The sequence below is a fragment of the Entelurus aequoreus genome, linkage group LG25 (genome assembly GCF_033978785.1).
Source record: "Entelurus aequoreus isolate RoL-2023_Sb linkage group LG25, RoL_Eaeq_v1.1, whole genome shotgun sequence".
NCBI classification, from domain to species: Eukaryota; Metazoa; Chordata; class Actinopteri; order Syngnathiformes; family Syngnathidae; genus Entelurus; species Entelurus aequoreus.
Window position 1 is genome coordinate 5,851,113 of NC_084755.1, and position 12,500 is coordinate 5,863,612.

Below are 12,500 nucleotides of genomic sequence, written 5' to 3' on the forward strand. Positions count from 1 at the left end.
ATACAGTCTGCAAGGGATACAGTCCGTAAGCACACATGATTGTGCGTGCTGCTGGTCCACTAATAGTACTAACCTTTAACACTTCATTTTACTCATTTTCATTCATTACTAGTTTCTATGTAACTGTTTTTATATTGTTTTACTTTCTTTTTTATTCAAGAAAATCTTTTTAATTTGTGTATCTTATTTTATTTTATTAATTTTTAAAAAAAGGACCTTATCTTCACCATACCTGGTTGTCCAAATTAGGCATAATAATGTGTTAATTCCACGACTGTATATATCAGTATCAGTTGATATCGGTATCGGTTGATATGGGTATCGGTAATTAAAGATTTGGACAAAAATCGGAATATCGGATATCGGCAAAAAGCCATTATCGGACATCCATCCCTACTTCGTATAGTTGAAGACTTACAGTCATTAGAAAAGATGAGTGCACATCATAATGGCAGCTACACTTTACATCTTAAAGATCTAAAAAAATGATTTGGGAATGTCAGGCGGGCCAGATTGAACAGCTCAACGGGCCACATGTGGCCCCCGGGCCTTAATTTGCCCAGGTCTGCAGTAGTACCTCGGTTTTCCTTAATGATGCCTTCCGAAAGGTCAGACCAAAACTGAAGCAATGTTTCCCGTAAGTACTCATGTGAATCAAATGAGGTCATTCCAGACGAGGGATGGCTACCGGATCTAAAGTACCGATATTTGGATTTAAGAATCGTTATTCGAGCACAAAGATTTAATATCAGCCATATGAATATTTCAGTATGGATCCGCACATCACTAGCAGACTGACTAGTTTGTAACGTGCCAAGTTTGTGACTGTAAGTATTTTCAACTTTATTCTTACTAAATAAAATGTACAGGTATTAAGGTATGGAACTCAATTGGACTGTTTTAGAGTAGCTAATATCAACATCAATAATATAATATAATATCAATATCTTCATTCACAATTGAAGTTAAAAAGTGGCTTTGGAGCAATCAAAGCTGCTTACACGGTCACTAAGGTGGGCATTATGTTTGACACATCAACCTAATGTGTATTATATTTATCCATGAGAGCATTTTTATTGTAAATTGTGAGGTGTGTGTGTTAAAATCATGGTTGTTTTTACAAATGATGACAGATGTGAACAAAAGCATGTATTGTCTTTGTGTGATGATGTAAATGAGGTGTGGTTGTATTGTATATTAAGTATGTGTCCATGAAAGGGCATTTTATGACTTTTTTCTTCATACTTGTGTATGTTTTTATTGTCATAATTTTATTGCATGATTTTTGTATCCCTTTAATTTAGGTAGCCAGGGACTGCAGATGGAAATGAGCTATTTAGCTATAATCTGGTACAGAACATATCTGTCTTTGAGCTTAATGTTTCTGTACATTGTCCCTTCAAATAAAGACTAAACTAACTAACATGAAAGCAAGTGAAAGAGCGATAATTCAATTGTTGTGTGTTTGCTCCAGAGCTGCCAGGCCCTCCCTGTCAGGTGTCTGTGCTGGTGACCAGCTCGTCTTCTCTCTTCCTGGTCATCAAGGAGGAGGAGAGTACCTGCACGGGACTCATCACCTGCTACAAAGGTGGGCTTTTCTCCAAAAATCATTTGCTGGACAACACAGTGGTGATTTTAGCGCGCCCAGCATGTCCAATTAATTGGACATAAATTTGAATCGGGGGTCTCAAACTTCATTTGAGTGGGGTTACTGGAGATGGCTGCTTCCTGTTTAACTGCAGGACTACATTTGTTTACTAGATTTCTACCAGCATTTATAGTAACCCTGAGCTCTATAGTCGGCCTTAAAGGGGAACTGCACTTTAAAAAATATATCTATTTTTTGCTTATTATTCACAATCCCTATGTAAGACAAAAACACATTTTCTTATGCATTCTAAATCGTAAAATATGGCAAGTACGAGGTGGCTAACAATGCAGCTAATGGGAATACACTATTCTGCCCATAAAGCCCTCTAAAAAAACACCCAAAAACCACCAACAATACTCCATTTACATCTCTAACCTGAATATTAACCAAGTATTAGCGATAGTGTTATTATAAGCGCCAACACGGAAAACATATTTGTAGTGGCGCCGTGATCACAGAAAGCTAACTAGCTTATGCTGCTATATTGACATAATGAGCTGCTGCATAGCCTCTGAGTTGGTGAAAGTTAATTGTAGATGATAAATCATGCCTCTCACCTGGATAGTAGAAGCTGGTGGCCATAAAACCATTAGTTGGTCAACTTTGACATCCAACTTAGACCCGGAGATGGCCAGAAAGACACGAAAAGAAGCTCGTTTGCGGCAACTTTATTTTTTTTTAACCCTTTGTGTGGAATGTGATTGATTGTTCATCTACATGGGAAGATATGAACATCCCATCAGTCCTTATCCCAGTGAGAGCAGACATTGTACAGTAAGTGATTGTTTTATTATGTTGTATGTATTGTTTAGCACTTAGCAATACAGCTACATGGTGCTTAGTGTTTCACCTAAGCTGCATCTGTTTAGCACCCAGCTTCTAAAACTTGTACATCATCCTCCTTATATTCAGGATTAAAAAAAAAGAAGTTTCTGGATCATCATGTCCCAAAATAGACTTTGCTGTCTCTCTGTTAATGGAGGTTTTTTAGAGCGCTTTATAGGCGTAATCAAGCAACTCGCATTGACTTCACTGTTAGCTGACTTTTGCTAAGGTTTTTTTATTATTTAGAATCCATAATTAAAGAAAAACATGTGTTCTTGTGTTACGTAGTGATTGTGAATGAAAGGCCAAATCCCCAAAAAGTGCAGTTCCCCTGCAAGTTACAATGAATGCCTTTTTTAATTTGATCTTACTTGGCTACATTTTTCTTTTTAAATTCAAAATTGTATATTTTGAAGCTTTTAAGTTTGCCAGGAAATGGTCCTAAACACTTCAGTGTGCTCACAGGAAGTTGCTCTTTGTGTATGTACAGCAGGGTCAAATGGAACAAAATTAGATAAGGAGATACATCTTTAAATTATTATAATTATTCATTTTAATTGGAAATAAATACATAATTATGTTATTAAATGTGTCATTATTGTAATGATTTAATGAATTATTTCATGAATGTAGTTCACCCATCAAACTCAGCCGTCAAAGTCAGTGGGCGTGGCCTAACACGATTGGTTACTTTCACTTGTCTGTGTAACTCGGACCATAACTGGGAAATAACTACGACTACTTGAATAAATCTCTACCACCGACCACCAACTCCTAAAAAAAAAAAAAGGTCAATCATTGGACAAGATTCCAGTTAGCCCCGCCCACTGACTTTGATGGTTGAGTTGGACAGATAAAAACAACATTAAGCTCTGACACACAGGTTCATGAAATATGTCAATTACTCATGAAATAAGTAATTAAATCATCAAATAATGAAATCAATAATTGGAGAAATCATTAAATAAATCATAAAATAGTTAAGTAAATATATTTAATTCATGACACATTTGATAACACATTTATATATTGAATTGCTATTGTACACATGTAAGTGATGATTTCAATGAGTGAAACGCCGCAGGAGAAAGAGAAGAATCCATCAGTGGGCTTGTGTTGTCTTCACAGTGGAATGGAGCGCCTCAGCAAGCTTCAAACGCATCCTTGGCTCAGCTCAAGTCACAGAGACCAAGAACCCCTCCTACAGCATCAAGGGACTCACATCTGTAAGACATAGCACACACACACACACACACACACACACACACACACACACACACACACACACACACACACACACACACACACACACACACACACACACACACACACACACACAAGTGCAGGGAATTACCACAATGTGTCATACACTCAATTGTGCACACACATTCAGTGTATTGGACACACAACGGGGCTCTACACAAACACAGATCACATCTACTGCACTCAACCACTTTACTTCATTGATATACTGTATATATATATACATATATATATGTGTATATACAGTATATATATATATATATATATATATATATATATATATATATATGTATATACATACAGTATATCAATGAAGTAAAGTGGTTGAGTATATATATATATATATATATATATATATATATATATATATATATATATATATATATATATATATATATATACATATATATATGTATATACATACAGTATATCAATGAAGTAAAGTGGTTGAGTATATATATATATATATATATATATATATATATATATATATATATATATATATATATATATATATATATATATATAATATATAGGGATGATGTTTGATAAGGAATTATCGAGTTCAAGCCTATTATCGAATCCTCTTATCGAACCGATTCCTTATCGATTCTCTTATGGAGTCCAGATAGGTTGTTGTATATGGAAAAAAACACGCAATATTTGGTTTAACAAAAGCTCACTTTTATTATATAATAAAAAAATAAAATATAATAAATAAATAAATATTGACTGTTACCCACCTAAAAAAAATTAAAAAAAATAAATAAATATTGACTGTTGTTACCCAAAGTATATTAAGTGGGATTTTTCAGAAAAACAAATATATACAGTAACACAAAAACAAGCTGTCTCTGTGATCACTATAGGTGTATAAATAATAATATAGTGTTAAATAAAATCAGTCCCTTGGGCACAAAACTGAAAATAATACAGCTCTCCAAAAAGTGCACTTCTGCTGCTATTTGACATAACTGTTTGTTATGATGCTTGGACATTTTTGCACTTTATTTCTTTATTGAAAGAACATTCTATGAAGAGAAAAGTTGTTTGCAAATGTGGTTACAATGCTAAAAAATGAAAAGTTAAAGCTAAAAAAAGAAATACACTTTATTGAGTTAACATTATTTCTTTATAGGGGGAAACATGTTATGAGCGAGAGAATATAACAACTACACTACCCAGCATGCAACGGGAGTTACGAGCATGCGCGGTAGCCCCGAAAAGTGTTGCATGTTGCCACGCCGTGAAAGTTTTGATTGATTGAGACTTTTATTAGTAGGTTGCACAGTGAAGTACATATTCCGTACAATTGACCACTAAATGGTAACACCCGAATAAGTTTTTCAACTTGTTTAAGTCGGGGTCCACTTAAATTGATTCATGATACAGATATATACTATCATATATACTATCATCATAATACAGTCATCACACAAGATAATCACATTGAATTATTTACATTATTTACAATCAGGAGTGTGGAGGGGGGGTGGGGTGGGGGGGGGGGGTATGGACATCAAGTAGTGGACATAGAGAGAGAGAGAGAGAGAGAGAGAGAGAGAGAGATCAGAAGGCATAAGAAAAAGAATCTGCATTTGATTGTTTACATTTGATTATTAGCAATCCGGGGAGGGTGTTAGTTTAGGGTTGTAGCTGCCTGGAGGTGAACTTTTATAGCGGTTTTGAAGGAGGATAGAGATGCCCTTTCTTTTATACCTGTTGGGAGCGCATTCCACATTGATGTGGCATAGAAAGAGAATGAGTTAAGACCTTTGTTACGTCAAGAACTCAGCCAACACGCCTCGTCTGCATTATTTATAATTAGACAGACAACACATCTACAGTGTGATTTTGTTTTGTTTACAAGGAAAGAAAAACAAAAGTTAAAAAAGGGAGATATGTTGTATATATATGTATGTGCTGCGGTTGTTTTAAGAACGTTGCGACAGCTGCCGTAAAGGAGGTACGTTGCTAGCCTGGTTGCTATGTTTCTGGTTGGTGGTAAAAGTGTTGGTCATGTGTTTGTAGTCTGCTCAAATCTCTCAGTAAAGTTATTCGATGGATGATAGCTTTTGTTTTGAACTTTATTACACCTTGGAGCGCTTTTTCCCGTCCATTGTTTTTCCTGCTTTCGCTATCTGCGCCTAATGACTGAGCTACATGACGTCAATTCTTGTGATGTCCCACAGAGCATTTCTGGTCAGCACGAGATTCGAATAGAGAATCAACTCTTTTCCTTTACTATAGTGGTCTCGATAACGGGTGGTTTCGAGTCCTATATATATATATATATATATATATATATATATATATATATATATATATATATATATATATATATATATATATATATATATATATATATATATATATATATATATATATATATATATATATATATTTCATACACACACACAAACATGCATATATGATAATAATATGTGCTCTCTTCAAATGCAGGGGGTGCATTACTATGTGAGGGTGAGTGCCTACAATGTGAAAGGATGGGGCCCCCCTCAATGCTCCACTCCAGCCAACGCTGTCCCCTCCAGTAAGTATGTTGAACCCTGACGAACATTCTAAAAAGGCGCTATTCAGTTTTTTTAAACTCTGCTCCCGCATTTATTTATTTATGTGTTTTTTAATCTGTTCCTTCCATCTGCCTTGATGTGAAAGCGGTCACATCCACTCATTGAGGGTACATGAATGAATTATTCAAATATGGAGGCTTGAAGATGTCACTGTGAAGACTATGGAAGGGTATTCAGCTACATCATGAAGAGGGCCGCAGTTTCAGGAGCCAAAGGGCTCAGGGGCCGGACATGGAAATGTGGATGTTCTGTCAGAAAGTGCTTCCATAGCTTAGATTCCCTTGAGACTGCGTTTACTTCATTGCAAAGTAAACACATCAGATTTCCCACTGCACTGTCAATACATTCATTATTCTGCCCTCGCTACTCGTTTACAGCGTGTGCAGCTTGACAGATAGTTGACAGCATGAAGAAACAGTAGCTCCAGAAGTTTTGTTGAGGATTGATGTTCCTTCTTTTGAATCATTTTCCATCCTCAGTTGCATTTCTTTACACTCCAACTATGGAAGAACTATTGCAGCAATATATAACTCAAATTGTGCAATCCAAATCCAAGACACGGGTCTGTGTACTAATCTGTGTGTGTGTAATTAGACGTGAGTGTGTGTGTTTTAAGTTGTGTGTCTGTATTATGATTTGTCTGTGTGGAAAAAAAATCTGCGTCCGTATTTCGATCGATGTGTGTGTGTAAAAAAAAAAGAAAAAAGGATATGTTCGTATTTAGACAGTCATCTGGGGAGCTGACAGAGGAAACGTGATCGTTTTGGTCGCTATGTAATTACTGATAACTTATCTGAATACACAAATACCACTAAGTTACTGATAAGACATGAACTTTTATGTACAGCAAGTGATGAAAAGTCCATTGTTGTAGGCTTTACCGCCAACACCAGTGTGAGTGGCAGCAAGGCACCGACTAGCGGTGAGTCAAAGAAAAGGCAAGAGGGGTTACAGACTAATCCTTTTACACGTTCAAATCACTGTCGTACACGGCAGAAATGTCACTAACGTTTGGTGTAAAAAGACATCCAATAGAGGTTACCTGCTTCACACACCTTTTTTTTACACATGCCGGTCGAAATATGGACAGACAGATATTTTTTTACACACAGACAAATAACAATACAGACACACAACTTAAAAAAACCACACTGATCTGATTCCACACACACAGATTGGTATACCCCGATATTGGTGCCTGTCATGGCAGCAACCCCTAAACCCGATGGTGGACACCAGAGGTAAAGGGGGCCGTCAAGCTGAAAAAGGAGTCCTACCGAGCACTGTTCGCTTGTGGGACTCCCGAAGCAGCGGACAGGTACCGACAGGCCAAGTGAGCCTCGGTGGTGGCGAAAGCAAAAACTCAGGTGTGGTAGGAGTTCGGTGAGACCATGGAGCAGGATTTTCGGTCGGCCTCAAAGAGATTCTGGCAAACCATCCGATGCCTCTGGAGGGGGAAGCAGTGCCCTGTCCACAGTGTGTGTAGTGGGGGCAGAAACCTGCTGACCACTACTGGGGATATAGTTGGGCAGTGGAAGGAATACTTTGAGGATCTCCTTAATCCTACAGCCACACCCTCCTTAGAGGAGGCAGAGTCTAAGGTCACAAACGCGGACATGTCCATTACTGGAGCCGAGGTTGCTGAGGTAATAAAAAAAAAAAACTGCCCAGTGGCAAGGCCCCAGGAGAGGACGAGATTCGCCCCGAATACCTCAAGGCTCTGGGTGTTGTGGGACAGTCGTGGCTGACACGTCTCTCCAACATAGCGTGGAAGTCCGGGGAAGTACCTCTTGATTGGCAGACCGGGGTGGTGGTCCCCCTTTTCAAGGTCCTGTTCATTATCTTTACGGACAGAATTTCTAGGCGCAGTCAGGGTGTGGAGGGTTTCCAGTTTGGTGGCCAGAGGATCGCGTCTCTGGTTTTTGCAGATGATGTGGTCCTGTTGGACCTTCAGTGATCACTGGGGCGGTTTGCTGCTGGGATGAGGATCAGCACCTCCAAATCTGAGGCTATGGTTCTCAGTCGGAAAAGGGTGGACTGCACACCCCGGATCCGGGAGTGAAGTTCTGCCTCGAGTGGAGGAGTTCAAGTATCTCGGGGTCTTGTTCACGAGTGAGGGAAGAATAGAACGCCAGATTGACAGACGGATCGGTGCAGCGTTTGCAGTGATGCAGTCACTGTATCGGTCTGTTGTGGTGAAGAAGGAGCTGAGCCAGAAGGAGAAGCTCTTAATTTACAGGTCAGTCTACGTTCCTACCCTCACCTATGGTCACGAGCTTTGGGTAATGACCGAAAGGACAAGATCGCAAATAGAAGCGGCAGAAATGAGTTTCCTCCGCAGGATGTCCGGTATCACCCTTAGAGATAGGGTGAGGAGCTTGGTCAGTTGGTAGAGACTCAGAGTAGAGAGGAGCCAGCTCAAATGGCTCTGGCATCTTCTACAGATGCCTCCTGGACGCCTCCCTGGTGAGGTGTTTCGGGCATGTCCAGCTGGGAGTAGACCTCGGGGCAGACCAAGGACACGTTGGAGGGACTATGTCTCACAGCTGGCCTGGGAACGCCTCGGTATCCCCCTGTGGAACTAGAGGAGGTGGACAGGGAAGTCTGGGCATCTCATACGTTGACACAATAAATGACAGATGTTTACACAGAAGCAAAGCAACATCCACATTAATTAAACCCAAGGCGTAGCGTCACTGCCCTCTACTGGTCAAATTTAGCACTACATGTATTTAACGAGCTTTAATCGCCAGAGTTACTCTCAGACAAATAATAACACCACCACAAATACAAAAGACATCACAACGTCAGCAATTACAATACAAAACAAAATAAATATATTTATGCACAATATCTTACAAATGTTTGACCAAGTTTAGTCCGAGTCCTGCGCAGTGGCCTTGTGGTTAGAGTGTCCGCTTTGAGATGGGTAGGTCGTGAGTTCAAACCCCGGCCGAGTCATACCAAAGACTATAAAAATGGGAGCCATTACCTCCCTGCTTGCAACTCAGCATCAAGGCTTGGAATTGGGGGTTAAATCACCAAAATGATTCCCGAGCGCAGCCACCGCTGCTGCTCACTGCTCCCCTCACCTCACAGGGGGTGATCAAGGGTGATGGGTCAAATGCAGAGGATAATTTCACCACACCTAGTGTGTATGTGACTATCATTGCTATTTTAACTTGAACTTTTAAAATACATCACAAAGTCAGCCATTTCAATACAAAACAAAGTAAATATATTTATGCACACTATCTTACAAATGTTTGACCAAGTTTACACGTGTGGATTCCTACCGTTGCTGCTGCTTGTCTACAACAATCTGTCCGTCGCTTTAAAGGTCCCACAGGAAACAATGACTCCAGGACTCATACTTTCTTTCCAGGGTTGAATGAGTAGTCTTCTTCTCCTGCTTCACTGTGACACTTATGCCTCGCTGTCTCCCCCTGCGGGGTGGCAGAAGTACTGCATACATCAGCAACCCTACTTTGAATGGACTAGGACTGCTCTATAGCAGGGATGTCCAAAGTGCGGCCCGGGGGCCATTTGCGGCCCGCAGGTCATTTTTTAATGGCTCCACGGCCCATATTAAAATACGATTAAAATAATTAAAAACATAAAAAGTGGTATGAAAGACCAAACACGTGAAATGTAACAATAAAATGTTGCAATGTTTACTCTAATAACACAAAGCTGCCATGCAGGCTGTTTCTTTCTTTAAAAAATATAAATGAATCAAAATCAATGTTATTATGAATTATTGACCTATCCAAGGCTCCAATTACGTCACATTAAATATTGCACTTTGAGATATTTTTTTGGGAAAATGTTGCATATTTTGTGTTTGCCATATAAAAAATTTAGCTTTTTTTTTTTTTTTTTTTTAAAGGCCTAAAACGAACAAAAAACATAAACAACAATACAACGTATAATTGACGGATAGATCTGAAGTTGATCTCGAGATTATTGTGTTAAAAGTAAACAGTAAATTTATTTTTTAACACTTTAATGAGTAGGACCCTTTTGGTTCCCCAATAATTGTTGTGTGATTTGTTTTTAAGTGTCATTGCTCAAAAAATAATAATGAATTAAAATCAATGGTGTTATGAGTTATTGACCTTTTTAAGGCTCCTATTATTAAATAATCTGAAATATTCCTCTTAAAAATTTTATTGGGTAAAAATATTGCATATTTTGTGTTTTTTTCCATTAAAAAACAGGGTTTTCTTTGACAAAAAAAGCATACGACTTAAATCTTTAAAAATTTTATATTGACAGATAGACCTAATGTTGATCTAGAGATAATAATACTGAATAATGACACATTTTAAATATTTTTTGGACCAAAACCCTTTGGGGTCCCCGGAATCAAGCCTGAGTGGAGGCCTTCATGTATATTTTTTATACATATATTGTATTGGTTTACAAAAAAAAAAAAAATCAAAATGGCCCCCGCTTGCTTTGATTTTTCAGTGTGCGGCCCTCAGTGGAAAAAGTTTGGACACCCCTGCTCTATAGGCTTTGTGCCAGTGACGCTGCAAGGTTGAATTAAAAAAACTAAAACGTTCATGCATACTCAATCCCTGCTGCTAAACAATTGAAAACGTGCAATGCGATGATTATAACCTGTAGAAAGCCTAAATAGTTCAATTCAACAAGTAATGATGGTTGGGTTTTTTTGTTCTATTAAATTGAGAATTGTCATGAATCAGCACATTTAGAGTCACAAAATGTCTGCCATGTAATCCCTCTTGCACCGTACTTGCCAAGGCCGGCCTTCATTTTGGACTGCAAATGAGCTTCTGGTTTCCTGAAGGATGATCACACAAGTCCTTGTGTTCCCGTGCAGGCTGGAGGGAGTGCAGCGGTGTCAAGTCCCAGTACAGGAACCATGAAGGTCTCGTCAGGAAGCTCCTGGAAGATGGCGGAGAGCCACATAGCAGAGTATACTGCCGAGGTAACAGCAATGCTTCTTTTCTGCTACAACCCACCAGGGACGTGGTTCCCATCATGCTGTGTAATGGATTTGAATTGGGTGTAAGTTTACATTTTGTTATGGTGATTGGACGTTTTCTGCAAAGTTCAGTGAGCACGTCTCTTGACATTTTTATGTTGGTAGGATTTTTATTTGTATTTTTTAGCACCTTGACTAGGGAAGGTTTGTTTGTATTGGGTCATATAAGTAAAATGCTGCGCATGAATGCCATCAGAGCATAATGAAAGGTAATTGACCTGCTAACTAATGTTGTCCAGTAGATGGCGACAAAATAGCAGCATCAGAGTCAGTAGACTTTTAAAATGAATCCAATCTGCGGGCAAGATTCCTTAATAAACTCATGACTTCTCGCGGGCCAATTCGAAGCCGCACTTGGCCGTGGTTTGGACATGCCTGGTTTAGAGAATACTCAGCAGTCATGTTGCAAATGTCCATGCCAAGTATGCCTGATAGAAAACTAGCGATGGGTATCGTTCACAAACTACAGACAAATAATGCTCTTTTCCCAGTGTTCAAGAAGGTCATTTAATGGTGTGAATTGTATTGTGCAATGTGATACATATATAAATATGCAATCAGATCAATGTGCAGCACACTTGAGATTTGTAGGCCGTGAGTTCAAACCCCGGCCGAGTCATACCAAAGACCATACTTGCCAACCTTGAGACCTCCGAATTCTGGGGGTGTGGTCGTGGGTTGTTGAGGTGGGCGGGGTTAAGGGGGAGGATTATATTTATAGCTAGAATTCACTGAAATTCAAGTATTTCTTATATATATAAATAAAAGAAATACTTGACTTTCAGTGAATTCTAGTTATATGTATATATATATATATATATTTCTTTTATTATATATATATAAAAAAATAAAAAATATATATACATACAGTGTATATATATATATATATATATATATATATATATATATATATATATATATATATATATATATATATATATATATATATATATATATATATATATATATATATATATATATAAAAGAAATACTTGAATTTCAGTATTCATTTATTTACACATATACACACACATAACACTCCTCTACTCATTGTTGTATTTGATTGAAAGTGCTATGCTTTGCAGCCAGTAGCACAGCCTTTCAAGGAGCATAGGTATGGGCAGTATCTGTGGAATTTAATTTGCAGGAAAGG

The 12,500-nt window shown here is 38.2% G+C and overlaps 1 protein-coding gene across 5 annotated transcripts in view; it reads left to right on the forward strand.

The window, feature by feature from the left end:
• Positions 1 to 12,500, forward strand: part of LOC133642292 (ankyrin repeat and fibronectin type-III domain-containing protein 1-like) — a 62,634-nt gene that overhangs the window by 19,869 nt on the left and 30,265 nt on the right. For all 5 annotated transcript variants that reach the window (XR_009824492.1, XM_062036407.1, XM_062036410.1 and 2 more), the window contains 4 exons: positions 1,475 to 1,588; positions 3,605 to 3,702; positions 6,203 to 6,293; positions 11,183 to 11,290. Coding sequence is in view for 4 of the 5 variants with exons in the window: in XM_062036407.1 (XP_061892391.1) it covers positions 1,475 to 1,588; positions 3,605 to 3,702; positions 6,203 to 6,293; positions 11,183 to 11,290 (411 nt within the window). In the remaining variant the exon portion in view is untranslated. The remainder of the gene's footprint in view (positions 1 to 1,474; positions 1,589 to 3,604; positions 3,703 to 6,202; positions 6,294 to 11,182; positions 11,291 to 12,500) is intronic.